The 23701-nt window shown below is 44.1% G+C and overlaps 1 protein-coding gene across 1 annotated transcript in view; it reads left to right on the top strand.

Annotated features, from left to right (window-relative positions):
* The window catches only part of noc2l (NOC2-like nucleolar associated transcriptional repressor), a 35341-nt gene that overhangs the window by 2896 nt on the left and 8744 nt on the right, over positions 1 to 23701 (top strand). Inside the window, 9 exon segments of the mRNA XM_046343700.1 lie at positions 1325 to 1403; positions 1616 to 1726; positions 2217 to 2330; positions 2646 to 2834; positions 8288 to 8427; positions 8891 to 9002; positions 15205 to 15318; positions 19906 to 20007; positions 20828 to 20971. Of these exon segments, the coding sequence (XP_046199656.1) occupies positions 1325 to 1403; positions 1616 to 1726; positions 2217 to 2330; positions 2646 to 2834; positions 8288 to 8427; positions 8891 to 9002; positions 15205 to 15318; positions 19906 to 20007; positions 20828 to 20971 (1105 nt within the window).

Below are 23701 nucleotides of genomic sequence, written 5' to 3'. Positions count from 1 at the left end.
GACTATTTCTCTCTACCATTTGTATAACTTCCGTCCCTCTCCTCGCCCCTACCTGGGCTCGAACCAGGCACACATCGACAACAGCCACACTTGAAGCAGCGTGGAATAACTACTCCAAGTCTCAGCGCGAGTGACGGTTGAACCCCGCTAACTAGCTAGCCATTTCACATCGGTTACACCAGCCATTTGGCTGATAGGCTTGAAGTCAAACGGCGCTGTGCTTGCGAAGAGCTGCGGGAAAAACGCACAAAAGTTCTGTTTGAATGAATGCTTACGAGCCTGCTGCTGCCTACCATCGCTCAGTCAGACTGCTCTAACAAATCATAGACCTAATTATAACATAGTAACACACAGAAATACGAGCCTTTGGTCATTAATATGGTTAAATCCGGAAACAATCATTTCGAAAACAGAACATGTATTATTTCAGTTAAATACAGAACCGTTCGGTATTTTGTCAAACTGGTGGCAACCCTAAGTCTAAATATTCTTGTTACATTGCACAACCTTCAATGTTACATCATAATTACGTAAAATTCTGGCAAAGTAGTTTGCAATGAGCCTGGCTGGCCAAACTGTTGCATAAACCCTAACTCTGTTTGCAATGAATTCAAGAAAAGTGACCCAATTTCATCTGGTTAATATTGCCTGCTAACCTGGATTTCTTTTAGCTAAATATGCAGGTTTAAAAATATATACTTCTGAATATTGATTTTAAGAAAGGCATTGGTGTTTATGGTTAAGTACAGTCGTCCACGGATTGTTCTTTTTTCGCAAATGCGCTTTTGTTAAATCATCCCCCAGCGTTGCATCGATTATATGCAACACAGGACATGCTAGATAAACTAGTAATATCATCAACCATGTGTAGTTTACTAGTGATTATGATTGATTGATAGTTTTTTATAAGATAAGTTTAATGCTAGCTAGCAACTTACCTGGGCTTCTACTGCATTTGCGTAACAGGTAGTCTCCTTGTGGAGAGCAACGAGAGGCAGGTGGTTATAGCGTTGGACTAGTTAACTGTAACTGTAAGTTTGCAAGATTGGATCCCCCGAGCTGACAAGATGAAAATCTGTCGTTCTGCCACTGAACAAGGCAGTTAACCCACCGTTCGTAGGCCGTCATTGAAAGTAAGAATGTGTTCTTAATTGACTTGCCTAGTTAAATAAAGGTATATATTAAAAAACGCAAAATCGGCACCCAAAAATACCCATTTCTGATTATGAAAACTTGAAATCGGTTCTAATTAATCGTCCATTCCGATTAATCGGTCAACCTTTAATCCATTTCGGGCTTTCCTCTCTCATTTTCTCATCGTCAGGCCAGTGCTTCCATCTTCCAGTCCTAAGTGGCAGAAGTACCAGGTGGACATCAGGATGTATCTCAGTGGGATCGTTCAGGTTTGTCCCGCTATTTATTTCATCCTCCCTCTTCTCTACCCCCCCCTCTTGTCTGAATTGTCACTGTTACCTTTCCCTTTTCTTGCATACAGTATTTGTGTTGGATGTACCCTAGTGTTTTTTTACTCTTATCGAAGATACATTTCATTTGATGTACCTCTACTTACAACAGCAAATAAATGGAACTTTTAACTCTCCTCCTCTGTTCACAGCTCTTGTCATGTCTCACAGAGGCCACCGTCATCAGTGCAGTTCTGAGGCACGCCAACCAGCTGGTTCCCTACTACCTTTGTAACCCCAAACAGTGTCGCCACCTGCTCAAGGTGACTTCCAGTTACCACAGCAACACCTATATGTAGGCTGACCAAACTGCATTGATGATCATCGGGGGAATTAGGCAAATTATGTTTTTGTATTGTCAAGCCGTTATGATTTAGTTCAATGGATGATAACCCTGCAGAGATAACCCACATTAATATCGGTTGAGTATATAAACAGTGTTGTGCGGCACTGGAGGATCCCTTCCTAGGAAATGGCCTATTACCACTGTCAGAACCGTGTAACTCCATTTTGTCCCCGTATAGTTTTTTTTTAAATTACGTTCATTGAAAATAGTAGCACTGACGTTTCATAATTGTATTTTCGTAAATGGTCAAATATGACTGTCTTTGTCATTTCCTGAAAAGCTTTTAACGATGCAAGACTTCCGACAGCGACACTATGCTCTGGCCTGGTAGCCTTGCTATTGGGACCTGGGTCCTCCATTCCCGACGCTAGCTCTCACAGTCCACCTCTCACCTTTTTTCCCCCTAGCAACTGATCAAGCAGTGGAGCACCGGGGAGGAGACGAGCCGCGTGCTGGCTTTCCTGGCCCTCAACAAGATCTGCAGACAGAAGCAAGACACCAACCTCAACCCCATCCTCAAGGTTTGTTCTCTGTCTCTCTCTGTTCCTTCCTCTGGGGAGGTGAGACCATCGTGGGTGAAAAATGCTTCATTCATTTGGCCCACGGTAGTTAATACCCGTCAGGAGTGAGTAAGTAAGGTGTATGTCTCCACATCTGCATTAAAAGTGCTAAACAAATATCGCTTCCCAGTTAGTGGCAAGTGTCTGCACATAAAAATTCCTGAATGGTGGCACATAGCAGTACAAAGTGAAAGGTGTAAAGTTGCCTGCACAACTGTTGGAACTCTCCTTTTTAACTGAACTCGGACACCCTTTAACCTCGTTTTCTTTCCTCAGCAAATGTACATCTCGTACGTGCAGAATTGCAAGTTCACGTCGCCCACCGTTCTGCCTATGATCAACTTCATGCAGCGGACACTGACGGAGATGTACTCGCTGGACACACAGGCCTCCTACCAGCACGGCTTCATCTACATCCGCCAGCTGGCCATCCACCTGAGGAATGCCATGACCATGAAGAAGAAGGTTAGCAGTTAGTCGCACATCCATTCATACACTAGGACCTGAAATCACTAAGTGTCTCCAAGTAGAAGGGCTGATCTAGCATCACGTGCCCCGTTTATAATGTTTTAAAAGGCGAATCTGATCCTAGATCCGCACTCTGAGATGCCTGGGGAATTTCGGGCCCTGGATGTTGGAAATGAGGATAAGGCAATTATGTTGTAGGACACCAGGAAGTACAGCTAATGATGATGATGATAATAGAAGGAATAATGTTACCTATAAAGGTTTTTATACTGGCCTGTGATATTCTAACATCGGAGCTAAGCGTTTCAATATTGGTCTATCTCAGTGGTTCCCAAACTTTTTTTCTAGTCCCGTACCCCTTCAAACATTCAACCTCCAGCTGCGTACCAGCGTACTCTCAAATGTTTTTTTTGTCATCACTGTAAGCCTATCACACACACACACACTATGATACTTTTATTAAACAATAGATTGAGTGTGAGTTTGTCACAACCCGGCTTGTGAGAAGTGACAAAAAGCTCTTATAGGACCAGGGCACAAATAATAATAATAAAAATCAATCATTTTGCTCTTTATTACATATATAACCTTATTTGTTCATCAAAAATTGTGAATAACTCACCACTGGTTAATGAGAAGGTTGTGCTTGAAAGGATGCGCATAACTCTGCAATGTTTGGTTGTATTGGAGAGAGTCTGGCTTAAAATAAATTCACACAGTCTGTGCCTGTATTTAGTTTTCATGCTAGTGAGGGCTAAGAATCCACATAGGTACGTGGTTGCAAAGGGCATCAGTGTGTTAATAGCGCGATTTGCCAAGGCAGGATACTCTGTGCGCAGCCCTATCCAGAAATCTGGCAGTGGCTTCTGGTTAAATTACATTTTCACAGAACTGCTTGTTGCAATTTCAGTGAGGCTCTCTTGCTCAGATATCAGTAAGTGAACTGAAGGCAGTGCATGAAAGGGATAAGAATCCAGTTGTTTGTATCGTCCATTTCGGGGAAAGTACCTGCGTAATTGCACACACAGCTCACTCGGGTGCTTCGCTATATCACATTTGACATTGTCCGTAAGCTTGAGTTAATTTCCACACAAAAAAATAATTTGATGATTGGTAGACCTGTGTGTCGTTTTTGTTAAGATACTACCCATCCCGGGCCGGGAGCGTAATCATCAACTGACACTAATTAGCATAACGCAACGGACATAAATATTACTAGAAAATATTCATGAAATCACAAGTGAAATATGTTGAAACACAGCTTAGCCATTTGTTAACCTCTTGATTCTAGCCATCCCGGATCCGGGATCGTGAATACAGCCTCAAGCTCATTAGCATAACGCAACGTTAACTATTCATGAAAATCGCAAATGAAATAAATATGCTAGTTCTCAAGCTTAGCCTTTTGTTAACACTGTCATCTCAGATTTTCAAAATATGCTTTTCAACCATAGCAAAACAAGCATTTGTGTAAGATTATTGATAGCTAGCGTAGCATTTAGCATAGCATTTAGCGTAGCATTCAGCATGCAACGTTTTCACAAAAACAAGAAAAACATTCAAATAAAATAATTTACCTTTGAAGAACTTCAGATGTTTTCAATGAGGAGACTCTGTTACATAGCAAATGTTCAGTTTTTACAAAAATATTATTTGTGTAGGACAAATCGCTCCGTTTTCTTCATCACGTTTGGGTAAGGAAAAAAACGAAAATTAAGTCATTAAAACGCAAACTTTTTTCCAAATTAACTCCATAATATCGACAGAAACATGGCAAACGTTGTTTAGAATCAATCCTCAAGGTGTTTTTCACATATCTATTGATGATAAATCCTTCGTGGCAGTTGACTTTCTCCTCTGAAGAAATGGAACGCGCATGGATCTGGGGATTACGCAATAATTTCGACGCAGGACACCGGGCGGAAACCTGGTAAATGTAGTCTCTTATGGTCAATCTTCCAACGATATGCCTACAAATACGTCACAATGCTGCAGACGCCTTGGGGAAACGACAAAGGGCAGGCTCATTCCTGGCGCATTCACAGCCATATAAGGACACAGCGCCTTCAGAATCTGGGGCATTTCCTGTATGAAACTTCATCTTGGTTTCGCCTGTAGCATTAGTTCTGGGGCACTCACAGATATCTTTGCCGTTTTGGAAACGTCAGAGTTTTTTCTTTCCAAAGCTGTCAATTACATACATAGTCGAGCATCTTTTCGTGACAAAATATCTTGTTTAAAACGGGAACGTTTTTTTATCCAAAAATTAAGAGCGCCCCCCTATCTCGAAGAAGTTAATCACCCTGTCATCTCAAATTTTCAAAATATGCTTTACAGCCAAAGCAAGACAAGCATTTGCTTAAGTTTATCGATAGCCTAGCATAGCATTATGACTAGCTAGCAGCAGGCAACCTGGTCACAAATCAGAAATCAAATTAAATTGTTTACCTTTGATGAGCCTCAGATGTTTTCCCTCACGAGACTCCCAGTTAGATGGCAAATGTTCCTTTTTTCCAAAAATATTATTTTTGTAGGCGAAATAGCTCCGTTTGTTCTTCACGTTTGGCTGAGAAATCGACCGGAAATTGCGGTCACTACAACGCCGAAAAATATCGACAGAAACATGGCAATCGTTGTTTATAATCGATCCTCAAGGTGTTTTTCAAATATCTATTCGATAATATATCAACCGGGACTGGTGGCTTCTTAGTAGGATAGAGAGAAACAATGGCCGCATTTGTCCTTTACGCACAAAACACTCTGAGAGACTTCAGCTGACCACTGACGCAATGTTGACGCACAGACTCATTTTTCAAAATAAAAGCCTGAAACTATGTATTGTGACACTAGACACATTAGGGAAGCCATAGAAAAGGGAATCTGGTTGATATCTCATTCACTGCTCAGTAGGAACGCAGAGCCTTCTAAATCAGAGCCCCTTCCTGTTTGGATTTTTCTCAGGCTTTCGCCTGCAATATAATTTCTCTTATACTCACAGACAATATTTTTACAGTTTTAGAAAAGACTCTAAAGTTTCCATCCTAAGCTGTCAATTATATGCATATTCTAGCATCTTGTCCTGACAAAATAGCTGTTTACTTTGGGGATGTTATTTTTCCAAAAATGAAAATACTGCACCCTAGATTCAAGAGGTTAATGCAGACCGAAAAGAGCTCCAACTTCTTATTAATCATACCCTCAAATTTGTCCCACCCCACACGTTGAATATAGTTGCGGAGAGTCCCTGTAATCCTAGATTCAGATCATTACGGTGAGAAAAAACATCACCCAGATAGGCCAGTCATGTGAGAAACTCGTCATCGTGCAAGGGGTCAGACTCAGACAAGTGAAAATTAAAGAACTTTAAGCTCGTCTCTCAATTCCAAAAAACGTGTCTATACTTTTCCCATATGTTGTAAAAGTCTTACATGGTCGCTTGTATAGTGCAGAAAATACACGAGAGTTCAGGGGCCTTGCTTTAACAAAGTTAACCATTTTCAATGTAATGTCCAAAACGTCTTTCAAGCTGCCATGCATTCCCTTGGCAGCAAGAGCCTCTCGGTGGATGTTGCAGTGTACTGGGAGCAACTGATTGCACGTGCGTTACCACTTCACTATGTCTCCCTATCATGGCTTTTGCGCCATCAGTACAGATACCAACACATCTTGACCACCAACGTCCATTTGATGTCACAAAGCTATCCAGTACTTTAAACAATATCCTCATGTTGTCCTGGTTTTCAGAATAGGATGTCTTCCTTAACTTCTTATGGGCAGGCACTGGATGGCCAACATCTGGTGAAATTGCAGAGCACCAAATTGAAAATACAGAAATAGTCATATTAAACATTCATAAAATATACAAGTGTTATACATCGGTTTAAAGATGAACTTCTTGTTAATCCAGCCGCTGTGTCAGATTTCAAAAAGGCTTTACGGCTAGAGCATACCATGAAATTATCCGAGGACAGCGCCCCACTTACAAAAGCATACAAACATTTTCCAGCCAAGTAGAGGAGTTACAAAAGTCAGAAATTATTCTCTTACCTTTGATCTTCATATGGTTGAACTAACAAGACTCCCTGTTACACAATCAATTTTTGTTTTGTTCAATAAAGTCCCTCTTTATGTCCCAAAACCTCAGTTTTGTTGGCGCGTTTTGTTCAGTAATCCACTGAGGTGGTCAAAACATGCAGACGAATACATCCCAATAGTACCAGTAAAGTTTGTTGAAACATGTCAAACGATGTTTATAATTAATCCTCAGGTTGTCTGCAAAGCAGCTCTGCATTCATCCTTTGTCCTCTGACCAAAAGGTGTTTTTACTCCTCGTTTTTCAAAATACAAGCCTGAAAGCATGTCTAAGACTGTTGACATCTAGTGGAAGCCATAGGAACTGCAATCTGGGCCCTAACCCACAACAGACATTCAATCGCAAAAAAATCCTGGATGGATTGTCCCCTGGTTTTCGCCTGCCATATCAGTTCTGTTATACTCACAGACATTATTTTACCAGTTTCAGAAACTTCTGGGCCTGAGTAACAGGCAGTTTACTTTGGGCATGTTTGTCATCCAAACTTCAAAATACTGCCCTCTACCCAAGAGGTTAATTGACCCCCATAAATATAACGGCCATATACCCGGAGCTGTGCCAGGCCTGCCATGTCTGTTGACTCATCCAGCTGTAACTCACTGGCTTGTATGCAAAGCAGTAATTGTTTCAAAACATCTCCTGCCATGTCAGTGATGCATCATGAAACAGTGTTGTTTGAAGAAGACATTGTCTGTATAGTTCTTTTTGGCCTTTTCCCCCCAGCATTGTCCCAGCCGTATCTGCGGAAGCAGGAAGAATTAAGTCCCCTACAGTAGTATGGGGCTTGCCTGTCCTAGTCACTCAGTAGCTCACAATATAAAAAACTTCTAGCCCCTTCTTATTAATGGTATCTGTTGCTTTAATACATGTCTTACTACTCGAAAGTCGTCTTTATTCTCGCTCAAAAAACTCCTGTGGCTTATTTTTCATATTGTCATGTTTCTAAATGTCTGCGCAAGAGGGAAGGTCTACTGCGAGCGCGTGACGGTTAATGTGATTGAATGTTAATTATTTAACTAGGCTACCTGTATTTGACATTGTTGTTATTTCGCTGAACACCAGATGGTTTCATTTTATTTTGGGCAGTGAAACGAGGCTGCGAGGGGGGGGGGGGACTCACCTAAATGTATAGCCCCGTTTGAAAATGTGAATAAAAAAATCATTTGAATCACGTTTTTATTTGGTGTAGCCCTGGGGAACCCCAGTTTGGGAATACCCGGTCAACACCATTGCTCTGTATCCCAGTAATAATTTAGAAACAACCAGCAATTGCATGTAGATCAGTGCTGATGTTAAATGTGATGTACTTTAAGGTGTGTGTGTGTGTGTGTGTGTGTGTGTTTTTTGATCCCTGCAGGAGACATACCAGTCGGTGTATAACTGGCAGTTTGTCCACTGCCTGTACCTGTGGTGTCGTGTGCTCAGCACCCTGCACCCCAGCGACGTCCTGCAGCCCCTCATCTACCCACTGTGCCAGGTCATAGTGGGCACCATCAAGTGGGTACACGTACACAGACCTATGGGCTTAACTTGGGATCATACTGTTTCATGGGCTCTGTAGAACACACAACCAGGATATCACACAGAGATCTATGGGGAAGGAGAATACTGCATCTCTTTTCTGAAAGTATAACATAACATAAAGCATCTGTTTTTCACCTAGTTGTTGTATAGATCAACAATGACACGTGCTTTAGTATGTATACCCTCTGTTAGGGTAGAATGTCTAGTTAGCATGATATGACCAGCCTATGGTCTCTGCAGATTCTCTATTGGTTATCCGTCTTTGAATTGAAATACAATCACATAACATAACAACGGACACAAACTAAGCCTAGGTTTGGTCCACAACTAGGCTTAATCTCTCTGTGAAACTGCACCAAAAAGTTTAACTTCACACTTTCACCAGCAGGTGGTAGTGTTGACCGCTGTTGTGACTCTTATCTTTCTTACTGTGCAGGTTGGTACCCACCTCTCGCTACTACCCTTTGAGGATCCACTGTGTGCGAGCCCTCACCCTCCTCTCTGGCAGCACCCACACCTTTGTGCCCGTTCTGCCCTTCCTACTGGAGGTAAGACCCCTTACCCCCTGCCAGAGGTGCTCATCTCCTCCCAGAGCAATACCCTCATGGGCCAATATTTACAAAGTGTTCTGATCTGGGATCAGTTAGGTCTTCTTTTTTTTTACTTTTCTTTTTTTACTTGATATCGACAGCACTCCTGCTATTTGAGTCTTTGTGAACAGGGATCCTGCAGGATTTGGCTCCACACCCTACTGTAGCTCAACTAGTTCAGGGCTCTCCAACCCTGTTCCTGGAGAGCTACTGTCCTGTAGGTTCACTCCAACCCTAATCTAGCACACCTGATTCTAATAATCAGCTGGTTGATAAGCTGAACAGGGTTAGTTACACCTGGGGTTGGAGTGAAAACCTACATGTTTTTTCTTTATTTAACGAGGCAAGTCAGTTAAGAACAAATTCTTATTTTCAATGACTGCCTAGGAACAGTGGGTTAACTGCCTGTTCAGGAAGCTCGGGGGTTTGAACTTGCAACCTTCCGGTTACTTGTCCAACGCTCTAACCACTAGGCTACCCTGCCGCCCCTCTACATGAGGGTAGCTCTGCAGGAACAAGGTTGGAGAGGCCTGAACTAGTTCATCGCTAACCAGGACCTTGATCAGCTGAGTCCGGTATGTTAACTTACAACAGGGTCGGCATGCATTCTCAGTAGCTCACTAGGATGAGGGTTGGCCACCCCTGCCGTAAGCACTTGTGTGGCCTAGATCAGAAAAGGTTGAATAGATGTGAGCAATACGGTGAGAGGACAGCATTGGGCGACAGACCCAATGGAAACACAATGTGGTTTCCATTGAAATATTTTGTAAGGTGTCAGTGGAAAACAGTCTGTAGGTCTCAACAGCTAAACACGAAGTAGGTTCTGAAAGATGAGGGGGTGGAAGTAAATGTGAGTGGTTTGTGACATCAACCTTAACCCCTGCACTAGTCTCTTCCTACTAGCAGACTTTGCTGATAGCTTCTTTATTGAGGGAAAGTGGACTTACTATGTGATACGTGGTTGTCTCACCTAGCTATCTTTAGATGAATGTAGTAGCTGTAACTCGCTCTGGAGAAGAGCGTCTGCTAAATGACTACAATGTAAATGTCAAATGTTAGACACCTTTGTTATTAGGGCAGGTCCCAAACTGTCACCGTTTTCAGTTTGGCGCGTGTTTGTCAGAGTTAGCCGGCAATTGAACGGTACGTTCGCGCTGCGAACAGCCCATTCCATCTCGTCCCGAAGATGCTCTACAGGGTTGAGGTCTGGGGACTGACCAGGCCTCTTAAGTAAACTGAACTCAATGTCATGTTTCAGGCAATGTTTTTCCACTCCTCAGTTGTCCAGTGTTGGTGACTGCGTGCCCAATGGAGCCGCTTCTTCTTGTTTTTAGCTGATGGGAGTGGAACCCGGTGTGGTCGTCTGCTGCAATAGCCCATCCGTGACAAGGATCGACGCTCCGAGATCGATGTGGACTGGGCTCTTATTTGCCTGTTTGTGGGCCCGCCTGTTAGCTTGCGCGATTTTTGCCGTTCTCCTTTGACCTCTCATCAACAAGCTGTTTTCTCCCACAGTTTTTCTTTGTCGCGTCCTTCTCGGTAAACCCTAGACAGTGTCATTTCTGGAGACCGTCCGTTTCTAGGATGCTGGAACCGGTGCACCTGGCACTGACTATCATACCATGCTTCGGTCACTCGTTTTGCCCATTTTAATGTTCAATCAAACTGTAACTGAATGCCCCTGACTGATTTTATATGGCAAGCCACGGCCACTTGACTCGCTGTCTGTATGAGTGAACCATTTTTTGTGAATGGGGTGAATGGTTCACCTAATTAACTGGCCACTGAGTGTACTGTTAAGTGAAGTGTCATAGTTGGATGTTGTGACAAACAATGGATGCTATTAGGGATGGGAATTGCCAGGGTCCTTGCGATACGATATTAACACTACTTAGGTGCCGATATGTATTGCGATTCGATACTGTGATTTTATTGCAATTCGAAAACCAAAACATGTTGCTTACAAGATGTCCCTCTGCAGCAGACAAGGGAGAGCATGAGAAAACAAGCTTTCATCAGTCATGGAAATTAAGGGGCTGAAAACAAATTGGCTCCCTACTTTAAAATAAGATGGAGAAAAAGCTATAAAGGAGAAATACTGGGGTTTTGTTTCAGGTACAACCAACTAGTGCAAAATAATGTGATATCTCAAAATGATACCTCGATATGTAACGATCGATAAAACAATTTTTTCCCCCCATCATTAGATGCTACGGCCAAATGTAAAGCAAGTGCCGTGCTACAAAGGTTCAACTCTGGTAACGTTACAGCCCTTTAGTGAAGCCTGTGAAAACTGGTGCGTTATATTTGTTCTTTGCAAAAGGTGTTCCTCAAACTCTGGGACAAAAAAACCTGGCCGTTTACAAAGTAGTGATACATTATGTGATGTTCGGGTTGTCCGTTTGTCAGGGACTGGGTCAAATTCCCTTTGAGCCACCCCCATCTAGCCAGCTAAGTAGCCGCGTGAGAGTACTTGTTATAGCTCAGTGAGTTGTTTACATGCGTGATGGCAAGACAAGTGTCTGGCATGAGAGCGGGTGGAGGATGCTTGGCTTGACGTGTTGGGCATCGTGTGATGACATGCATTATCTGAATTAGGCCCACAGAATTATACCTAGTAGAGGAGCTGCTTCTATGGAGGAACTTTGAATGTTTTTGAACTTCATAGTTGACTTAACATTGGACCAAAGAAGCTAGCTAGCTAACAAGCTTGTGTGTGCAGAGTGACACCAGAATTAAAAACATGTCTTATCTTTTTTTGTAGTTAATAAATTCAATGTGAAATGTGGTAACTATAGTATTCCTAACTAGCTTTGAAAAAGGTTTTGGTTCTTTTCTCTGAACAGGTTCCAACCCCTGATCTCTAGAATCAAATCCAAAAATCCGCTGACTGTCAGTCAGTGGGTGTTAGCCTCCTGTGGTGGGGAGTCAACTCCAAAATAATAGATTCCTTGCCCGTCGACTCCCATTTCTGTGTCAAGCTTCGATCCCACTAGGAATCTTGGCCATGTTCTGTTATAATCTCCACCCGGCACAGCCAGAAGAGGACTGGCCACCCCACATAGCCTGGTTCCTCTCTAGGTTTTGGCCTTCCTAGGGAGTTTTTCCTAGCCACCGTGCTTCTACACCTGCATTGCTTGCTGTTTGGGGTTTTAGGCTGGGTTTCTGTACAGCACTTTGAGAAATCAGCTGATATACGAAGGGCTATATAAATTGATTTGATTTGAATCGACTCCTAAGATTCAGTATTTTTGCAACAGAGTAAACTGATTTCCGTAGTCTACTTCGAGGACACACTCTTGCATCTTTCTCAACAAAGAAAGAGCCAGCTAGCAAGAGCTGGATGGGCACAGCAAGGCATGTAGGCCATCCGTCAGACCTGTGCATCGGTAGACGAAAGACCTAGGCTATTGCAATGCTGTATTTCGCAATGTCTCGCGCAAGTTCACTAAAGCTGAGGTAGTCAATGTGTAGGCTGAGCAGTTCTACAAGCAACAGACCGAAGACCAAACGCATACTAGTGTTTTTATAGAGAAGAGAGAGAGCAGTGGGGGCGGCAGAGAGATGGTCAAAACAGCGCACAGGTTATATCTTGGTAATCTGTATCTAGCAATGCCTCTTAAATTCACCTAACGTATATATTAGGCCATCACTGAGTATGGCTAAGCTATTCTTCATAGTGCCAGTGAATTGAATTTACATTTACATTTAAGTCATTTAGCAGACGCTCTTATCCAGAGCGACTTACAAATTGGTGCATTCACCTTATGACATCCAGTGGAACAACCACTTTACAATAGTGCATCTAAATATTTTAAGGGGGGGGGGGTGAGAAGGATTACTTTATCCTATCCTAGGTATTCCTTAAAGAGGTGGGGTTTCAGGTGTCTCCGGAAGGTGGTGATTGACTCCGCTGTCCTGGCATCGTGAGGGAGTTTGTTCCACCATTGGGGAGCCAGAGCAGCGAACAGTTTTGACTGGGCTGAGCGGGAACTGTACTTCCTCAGTGGTAGGGAGGCGAGCAGGCCAGAGGTGGATGAACGCAGTGCCCTTATTTGGGTGTAGGGCCTGATCAGAGCCTGGAGGTACTGAGGTGCCGTTCCCCTCACAGCTCAAATGTAAATGTAATTGAAGTTGAACACTGCCAAATGCATCAGTTTAATTAGGCCTAAATGTGCAATAAAAAGTATTTAATGAAAACATAGACTGGTACCTCTCTACGAACAGGGTTGGAGAGCCCTGTGTTAGGCAATAGATCTCAAAGCAGCATCCCCGCTGAACTTTTAGAAAAATGGCAAGTTTACTTTCTCATCCATAAATAGTCAAGTGCAAGTACGGTTCACCAGCTCAAATCGGCAGGATGTGGGGCATTGTTGTTAGGAAGGACGTCTACCATGGATGGATTCCTAAAATAATGATTGTGATCGCACTTCATCAATTTAAATATTATGGGGAGCCCTATACATTTGGCAGGCAAGCACGAGTTATCAGTGTGTGGCCTATTATGGTCTAGACACAACGTTGAAATATCTTCACGCCTACATAAGAGGCGATTCAATTTGGGAAAAATGTGGAATTACAGGAGGCCGTTTTAGAAAAACGAATCCTATGTGACTCGTCCTCTGGAATAACACATCCCTGGATAATAATGACAACCAACATCTCTAGTAATACCCGTCCGAATAGGGCTAGAACATGGCAAGGAATAGGCTTATCAGCGTGGAGTGTGCCGCATCATCCCATGGGATCAGTCAAGGCTGCACACAGCGGAAATATTCTAGTTCCTACACATCACCTTCTACATTCAAACAAAGTGTGCAGCGTCAAGCTCCTGTCAATCCTCTAGAATGCGAATGTAGTCTTTTATAATGAGGGGGTGTGTTTGTGTGTGCGCGCATCCGTTTCAGCTTGTTTTGGGAGTCGAGCAAGGGTCAAAATATCCGGGACTCGTGCACCACTAGTGGTAAGCTAGCGTGAGAACGGCAGTATGGAAGCGACTGCTTGGCCTTGTGGGAGTGGTCACTGTGTTGTGTGGACGGTTTGACCAGAGCGATGAAGACAAGGCTGTGGTTTACGCTCTGCTCCTAAAGCGCTCTGCAGACCACATCCTTTCTGCCTATAGCGCAGCCGTCCACCCCCCCCACCCCAGCACACACACACACTCTCCAGGACCCCCTAGCAGCACAGTGTTTATTTGTGACACTCCGTTTCCTGTCTTCTCTTTTACTGTTCCCCTCGTTAGAGAAAAGCGAGGCTGAGGTGCTCGCTGCTACGGTTTTAATTGGAGCAGCAGACCCAACCGTTACGTTATGCTCCTCCGTGTGTGTTTGTCTGCTGTGGGTGGACGGCTGCGCCATAGGCAGAAAGGATGTGGTCTGCAGAGCGCTTTAGGAGCAGAGCGTAAACCACAGCCATGTCTTTACCGCTCTGGTCAGACTGCACACACGGTGACCCCCCCCACAAGGACAGACAAGCTGTTGCCTCCTTACTGCTGTTCTCATGCTAGCTTACTGCAGGAGGTCAACACTCACTAAGATGCGCGCACACACCATATACAACAACACAGACTACACACGTCCATGCACACCACACATACTCGTGTGTGTGTGCGTGCGTCTCTCCAAGGGGGGTGGTATATATGATTTGGGGCTTCCTGCTCCAGTGGCTCCCTCTGTATCAGGGCTGACCCATGCCTTCCCACTTCCCCCCCTGGCTCCCCCGCAGACCGCCACCACATCCGATGTTTGTACAGACAAACTGGGCCAAGAGCGCTCCACTCGCCTGGTACCAACGACCTCACACACACGCACACACACAGCATTACGTAAAAACACAAGATAAAATACAGGGCTAGGCCTATCTATCGCACCTAAACACACACAGTGAGATGTACAAAATATAGGTAAAAACACAAATGTACACTTACTTACTTTGGCTATATCTTTACGTTGAACATTTACGAGTGTCTATTGTCAGGAGTCTGAGTGATTTTCCATGAGACAAGCCATGGAATGATAACCAAATGATGTGGAGGTCTGGCTTGTGTGTTTGAGGGTACTGTCGCTGTTCTGTTTTCACGTTGTGTAATCTGTGTCATGTCTTTGCAAATGTTGCATGATTTCTGAACGCACTAATTTTGTGTTCATTGCTTGTTGTTTAGATCATCCATCAGGTGGACTTCAACAAGAAGCCTGGCCGGATGAGTGTGAAGCCCATCAAATTTGATGTTATCCTGAAGCTCAGCAACACCAACATGCAGGAGAAGGCCTACAGGGTGAGTACTGCTAGCTTAGCATGCCAGCTAACTAGGCTTGTCTGCCACAGGAGAAGACTTAGACTGGGGGAGTACTGCTAGCTTAGCATGCCAGCTAACTAGGCTTGTCTGCCACAGGAGGAGACTTAGACTGGGGGGAGTACTGCTAGCTTAGCATGCCAGCTAACTAGGCTTGTCTGCCACAGGAGGAGACTTAGACTGGGGGGAGTACTGCTAGCTTAGCATGCCAGCTAACTAGGCTTGTCTGCCACAGGAGGAGACTTAGACTGGGGGGAGTACTGCTAGCTTAGCATGCCAGCTAACTAGGCTTGTCTGCCACAGGAGGAGACTTAGACTGGGGGGGGGGGGGGAGTACTGCTAGCTTTGCATGCCAGCTAACTAGGCTTATCTGCCACAGGAGAAGACTTAGACTGGGGGAGTACTGCTAGCTTAGTTAGCATGTATTATTTGCGGCAGGAGTAGCCTTAGAACTGGGTAAATCCATTTGAATTCAATCACTTTTTGACTGCACCTCTTTTGATTTGAACAAAACCTTACATATTTACTCATTTCTACAACTGTTCAGAAAGTGACTTTTTGGACCTGAATGCCCAAACATTCGTGAGATTAGGGTGCTAAAAGTTGACCCGTTTTACATACCCCACCATACCATGAGACATGCATGGTCTTTATCACTGGAAAAGATCATCGGTTGTGATTAATATAATTTTAAAAGGTTACTAACAGTGTTGTCAAACTATTTGAATATTTCTAGAGATTTTATATAAATGGTATTGTTTAACCTTGAATGTCAATTATCTAAAAACGTAAATTAAAAAATCTTAATTTCAAATACAGTGCATTCGAAAAGTATTCAGACCCCTTGATCTCCACATTTTGTTACTTTACAGCATTACTCTGAAATGGATTACATTTTTCTTCTTCAAATCTACACACAATACCCCCTAATGACAAAGTGAAAAACAGTTTTTTAGAAATTGTTGCACATTTATTAAAATAAAAAAAATTGATACCTTATTTACTTAAGTACTCAGACTCTTTGTTATAAGTCTCAAAATTGAGCTCAGGTGCATCCTATTTCCATTGATCATCCTAGAGATGTTTCGGCAACTTTATTGGAGTCCAACTGTGGTAAATTTAATTGACTGGACATGATTTGGAAAGACGCACACCTGTCTATATAAGGTCCCACAGTTGACAGTGCATGTCAAAGCAAAAACCAAGCCATGAGGTTAAAAGAATTGTCCGTATAGCTCCGAGAAAGGATTGTGTTGAGGCACAGATCTGGGTACGGGTACCAACATTTTTCTGCAGAATTGAAGTTCCCCAAGAACAGTGGCCTTCATCATTCTTATATGGAAGAAGTTGGAACCACTAAGACTCTTCCTAGAGCATGGCCAATCTGCCAAACTGAGAAATTGGGGGAGAAGGGCCTTGGTCAGGGAGGTGACCAAGAACCCGATGGTCACTCTGACAGAGCTCAAGGGTTCCTCTGTGGAGATGGGAGAACCTTTCAGAAGGACAAACATCTCTGCAGCATGTCACCAATCAGGCCTTTATGGTATAGTGGCTAGACAGAATCCACTTATCAGTAAAAGGCACATGACAGCCTGCTTGGAGTTTGCCAAAGGGCACATAAAGGACTCTGACCATGAGAAACAAGATTCTCTGGTCTGATCAAACCAATATTGAACTCTTTGGCCTGAATGCCTAGCATCACGTTTGGAGAAGCATGGTGGTGGCAGCATTCTGCTGTGGGAATGTTTTTCAGCGGCAGGGACTGGGAGACTAGTCAAGATCGAGGGAAAGATGAACGGAGCAAAGTACAGAGAGATCCTTGATGAAAACCTGTACCAGGGACCTGAAAGCAGCTGTGCAGAGAAGCTCCACATCCAATCTGACAGAGATTGAGAGGATCTGCAGAGAAGAATGGGAGAAACTCTCCAAATACAGGCCAAGCTTTGTAGCGTCATACCCAAGAATACTCGAGGCTGTAATCGCTGCCAAAGGTTCTTCAACATAGTACTGAGTAAAGGAGCTGAATACTTACCTAAATGTGAGATTTACGCAAGTAAAAATGTTTTTAATTTTTTATTTGCTTTTTCATTATGGGGTAGATTGGGGGAGAAAAAAAATACAATTTAATCAATTTTGGAATAAGGCTGTAACGTAACAAAATGTGGAAAAGGTCAAGGGGTCTGAATACTTTCTGAATGCCTGTTGTAGCTTAGAACCTGTTTTACATCATCTAAGGCTTTTGTGTTGTGCCCTACATTGGTGCTCTTGAATATAGGGTGGGTGTCATGTTTTGACTGATAAATGTACTAAAATGGGAATAATATATTTTCTTTTTCAGCGTGGTACCATAAAGTTGGTTGAAGGTCCACACAGAGAATTTTGGCTTGAATGGGAATATCTGTTTTAAATGATACTGTCAAGACTCCAAATGAAACCTATTGAAATCATAGAAATATAGATAATAGAACAGACATGACCATTTTAAGTTGACGTTTTGCGGTGGGTGGACCCTTTGTGGTAATAATTAGAAGTAAACATTTCAATTTAAATGTTTACATCAAAATTTCAGTGGTCTGAAGGCATGGGTCACTTCTATTAATTTTATGTCTATGATTGAAATGACACCCACTCAGTTTTCAAGAGCAGTTTTTAGGTAATTGACATTAAAGGTTTAAAAAATACAATTTTTATATAAAAAAAACTTTTTCAGGAAATAAGGGAAAAAAATGGCAACTGTTTTACGCTTTTACATTATGTCAAATTCAACATATTTTCCAGTGATGAAGACATGGATGCTTTATGGTAGGGTGGGGTGTACAAAATAGGTAAACTTAGAGCACCTCGGTCTCCTAAATGTTTTGTCATTCCGGTCAAGAAATTAATGTTCTGACCACTTCTTCCATGGGCAAACATGTATGGAAAGTGATAGGGTCAATACCTTTTGAATTCTATTACGAGATTCATATGTTATTGTTAGTTTTTAACAGGTAAGTCTAGTTCTGTCCCCAAGCACCTAGTGGTCAATTTCGTATCTTCTCATGCCACTTTACGTCTTGATACTTTAATCATCTCAATGAAGACTTCGGTTAGGCCACCACTAATTAGACATGTGTATTGTCTGTGCACCTCTCTTTGAACTGGGTTATTTCTGTGACTTGTTTTGGAAAGCTTAATGGTGATGCACCTGTTTTCCAATGGTTGCCGTGATTGTGGAAGCGCCTACAATGGTGTGGCCTGGCACCTTTAGTACAAGGATTGCTGGAGGTCAGAGAGGTCATGAATATCTATAGCTATTTTCGGGTGTTTAGAGAACATGTGTGACTAGCTTAGGATGTCTATTAGGATGTCTTAGGATGTCTATTGTAGGAGTGGCCAAAGTCTACAGGTTGAAAGTAGCATGTCCTCCAACGACCAATCTGCAGGAGAACTGTGAAAGTGTGTCTTGTTGTCCTGCATCAGCACATTTAGTTTCACATCTTTGCTGTCTTGGTAGTCCTAGACGGCTACCTTGCCTAATCAGTAAGATTTTATTTAGTATTACGGCCATTATGCAATTCCCCTTAATTCCACCCCCCCCCCTCAAATAAAACAAATGTATTTGGAAGCATGCCAGATTAGATTACGGCGCACTACTCAACCTGTTGTCTGTGTCACGGTAATAGAATAACGATGGAATTCTAACGCGTGGCAACAAGAGCAGCCAATCAACTCCATGTCTAGGCCCTACTAGTTGATGTGTTTTCACACTCCTCCCTGACACAGTGTTACCCACCGTGTGTGCATAAGGGGATTGAGGGCAGCGGGCAAAATCCCACGTAAGGGGCTCTGACCAAGCCAAGAGGATTGCCACACGGCCCTCTGGGATTATCCCTTGCACTCCGCTGGTCAGGACTGGCTTTCAGTGCTGTTGCCAGGGGCAACCAACGCCACCGGCTCCACCAATTGCTTCTACCTTGCAGTCGGTGCCTGGTGACTCACCCTTGCTACTGCCAGACATGGCTAAATTAACACCTGTCTGACCATTAGACCAAGTAGAGTGTCTGACTACAGTAGGCTGTATGTGACCTACAGTACAGGAATACTAGTACTATAATAGAACTGAAATGGGTCTCCTATCCTTTTTTACTTTGCTTCTGTAGCATTCCATGTTATTGCTGCCGTGTTGGCGGACCCATGCCAAATCATATCGTTTAGGGGGTTAAGTGTGGCCAATGGAGTATCCACTGGGGTTAGCACAGAGCCATGGGGAATGCAGCATCAGGTGGCAGACAGCAGGTGACCGCTTAGAGATAATCGGATCCGTCAGGTAAATCCAGTCTGTACTGACGGCTGTACTCACATAAATAGCCGCGATCTGTAAAGTGTGTGTTTGAGACTTAACCTGAGGAGTGGCGTTAGTGCGCTGAGGTGTCCCTGTAATCTAGCTCGGTGTTTGCACATGTCTTCTCACAGATGAACTCCCCTCCTTTCTCCGAACAAGCCTCTTGAATGTTAATATGAGTATCACATTCGTGTGTGTGGTCCCTTCGGTTTTTCTTTTCTGATTTGTATACTTTTGTGTTGTTTCAGGATGGGCTGATAGAGCAGGTGTATGACCTGATCCTGGAGTACTTCCACTCTCAGGCCTGCTCCATCGGCTTCCCAGAGCTGGCCCTGCCCACCATCATCCAGGTAATACCAGCTCCTTCTCCTCTTCTCTCCACCCCTAGTCAGCTAATAGAACCACTTCACCAGTTGATGCAATGGTATAATGTCCATACCCTAAGCCAGGGATAGGCAACTGGCCCTGGAAGCAAAAACAAGTTTTGAATTTCTTACTCCTGATCAGCGACTGATTCAGATTTTCGGACCAATTTGTAAGTCGCTCTGGATAAGAGCGTCTGCTAAATGACTTAAATGTAAATGTAAATGTGGACATTTTATTCTACACATTTGGTAAATGGTCAGCTATTCAACATACTAACTCAAACATTTTTAGGTGTTGACTATCAAGTAAAAAAATAAAATAAAAATCTTAGCTGCTAGCCTTTCTCTGCAGCAAACACAAGGCGGCAAGAAACTTGACTTGGTCTTATAGTGAGTAGGCCAGATGGAAAAAGAGGGCGAGACAGAGTGGGTTGAAGAGTAAAGTGTGTCTGTGCTGACCTTTTAATGGTTCCACCGGCTTGCCGTTGTTTTTACGGCCCTGTGACCAACCACTGAGCCCACTTCCTGTCAGAGACAGCCAGCAGTGGGTGGGTGGGAGGCGAGCTCCTCTACAAGCTATGCCGAAAGACCAAGGAAGAAATGGTCTGCCCTCAACAAAGCAAACGGCGCATGACAATTCCTCTTCTACTCCAGTTTTTACTGTTGCCACACACACAAACACACGCGCTGGGCATAAAGTAGTGACGGTCCAGAGGGGAAAGACAAGCACCAGACTAGGTGATTATATACCGCTTTTCACTCTCCCCCCCCTCCCCTCCTTTCTACCTCCTCTGCTGCTCCACAGCTGAAAGCGTTCCTGAAGGAATGCAAAGTGGCCAATTACTGCAAGCAGATCCGCCAGCTGCTGGAGAAGGTACAGGAGAACAGCGGCCACATCACAGCCCGGAGACAGAGGGCCGCCTTTGGAGTGGCCGACGCGGCCGCCGTGGTGAGTTTGGCTGTGTGTGTGTCTGCCCGTGAGCAACTGAGCCTGTCTGTGCCCGGTCTTCTGGGCTGCTGTTCCAGAGCCCTCATTTCACCTCTTCAATGTGCTCGCGGGCACGCACACACACACACACACACCTCTTTCCCATCAGTGCCTCTGCTTCCTCAAATATATAGACATTCACCCAGTACGTACATAAGGTTTCATGATTAAATTGAGATTTTCAGCAGCCAGCAAGCTGAACTTCTTCAATTATGTGATGGTTCACCAACAGTTGATTATTGAGTTGCGTTGGTTGTTGGATTCCAACTTATTGTTTTTTACACACACACAACAGTCTGCTGGGGAGCTGCCTGGAGCAGTCCCACCTCCTCTTAACCCCCTGTACACCCCCTTCCAAAAAAACACATGCATACGCCAATCCTGGGCGAGCTCCCGTAGGAAGTGCCTGTGAAGGTCTCCACCAGCCTAGAGCGTTTAACCATCATGTGCCCCCTGACCCTTAACCCCCTGACCTCTCCTCTGGCTGTGTCTTTTACACACACAGACAGTGGGGAGATAAGAGCCTAGGCTACACACACTTAGTGGCTGCTGCAGTGAAACCTGAGTAGGAAGCCGAGGTAGAGGGAGGGATGCGGGAGGAGACATCCCTAGGTGAACACTGTGGCGCTAGTTAAAGGACAGCGCTGTGGTCATTAGACCCTCCTTTATAGGTTTTTGAACCAGCCTCACAGCCTTAATGAGGGAGGTGTGTGTGGGGCGGAAATGCCTATACCTGTGTGCGTTTTCCTCTCACCGTATGCACTCCACCTTGCCCCACCAAGCACACACCCCTTCCCAGGCTGCATTGCGCCTCCGATCCTGGCTGAGTGCCTTGGTCACGTGCTAAAGATTGAAGAGTGAAATGAAAGAGGGGATGTCTCTGTGTGTAATTTAGCCTGGGAGAAGTGTGTGTATGTGTACGCACGCTGCCAGAGACGGACAGCGTGGCACCGGAGGCAGCGCCCAGAGGAGCCTTTCGCCATGGCATCCATGCTTGCCGGGGTAGAGGCCAGCCCCTGTTCCGGCTGCAGTGGGCCCCAGACACCCAAACACAGATCACATTTCAATGGTCCTCAACTGAAGCCTGAAGATCTTTTTTTCTTGGTAGGCCTATGCTTTTTTTTTTTTTTTTTTGCAGTTTTGAGCGAAAGGTTTTTGCCATCATCTAGAGTAGGTAGGCTAGGTGTGAGGAAACAGCTGTGCCAAATACTCAACCCTAATCCCATAGCATTGTTTTGTCTGGGTTTGAAGTGTTTACAAAAGCACTGGGTCTTTCTGTTCACGTCCTGTCCTCTCCTCTTTGTGCTGGGGCCCAGCCTAATAACCGCCACTGCAAATTGTCGTAAATAGGTTTAGCTAACCGACGAAGGAAGCTGCGGTCTATACGCTCTATTGAATTTGGAGATCAGATAATCCTATTTGGCCTGATCAATACCATCCGCAAAGACCTTTAGGGGAAGGGCTGGCGTAGATTCTCCAGTCTCCTCTTTCAGCTTCTCTTCTCGCTCTCTCTCACTCTGTCGCTCTGACCACCATTTGCCTCATGCAGCACGCCACATCCTTCGCATAGAGTTGATCAGGCTGTTGGGCCGTACATTATCATGCTGAATCATGAGGTGATGGCGGCGGATGAATGGCACGACTATGGGCCTCGGGATCTCATCCCAGTATCTCTGCATTCAAATTTCCATACATAAAATGGAATTGTGTTCGTTGTCCGTAGTTTATGCCTGCCTATACTATAACCACACTATACTATAACCACACTGCCACCATGGGGCACTCTGTTCATAACGTTGACATCAGCAAACCGCTCGCCCACACAGAGCCATACACGCTGTCTGACCTCTGCCCGGTAGAGCACACTTCTCCAGCATGCCATTCGGCATTTGCCGAACTGCAATTAGGTCAAGACCCTGGTGAGGATGACTAGCACGCAGGCGAGCTTCCCTGGGGCAATTTCTAACAGTTTGTGCAGGAATTCTTTGATTGTGCAAACCCACAGTTTCATCAGCTGGTCTCAGACGATCTTACAGGTGAAGAAGCCGGATGTGGAAGTCCTGGGCGGGCGTGGTTACATGTGGTTGTGAGGCCGGTTGAACGTACTGTCAGATTCTCTAAAACAACGTTGGAGGCGGCTTATGGGAAATTAACATTTAAATTCTCTGGAATCAGTTCTGATGGACATTCCTGTAGTCGGCTTGCCAAAAGCACAATCCTTAAACTTGAGACATCTGTGGCATTGTGTTGTGACACAACTGTGTTTTAGTGGGCTTTTATTGTCGCCAGCACAAGCTGCACCTGTGTAATGATCATGCTCTTTAATCAGCTTGTTGATATGCCACACCTGTCAGGTGGATGGATTATCTTGGCAAAAGAGAAATGCTCACTAATAGGGAAGTAAACAAATTTGTGCACAACAATTTCCACCTATAATTTAGCCCAAACAACTAACTCTTTCCCTACTGTATTTATTTATTTTGCTCATTTGCACCCCATTATTTTTATTTCTACTTTGCACATTCTTCCACTGCAAATCTACCATTCCAGTGTTTTACTTGCTATATTGTATTTACTTTGCCACCATGGACTTTTTTTTGCCTTTACCTCCCTTATCTCACCTCATTTGGTCACATTGTATATAGACTTGTTTCTACTGTATTATTGACTGTATGTTTGTTTTACTCCATG

Source organism: Oncorhynchus gorbuscha, linkage group LG03, assembly GCF_021184085.1.
Source record: "Oncorhynchus gorbuscha isolate QuinsamMale2020 ecotype Even-year linkage group LG03, OgorEven_v1.0, whole genome shotgun sequence".
NCBI classification, from domain to species: domain Eukaryota; kingdom Metazoa; phylum Chordata; class Actinopteri; order Salmoniformes; family Salmonidae; genus Oncorhynchus; species Oncorhynchus gorbuscha.
This window is presented reverse-complemented; position numbering and strand designations above follow the sequence as displayed.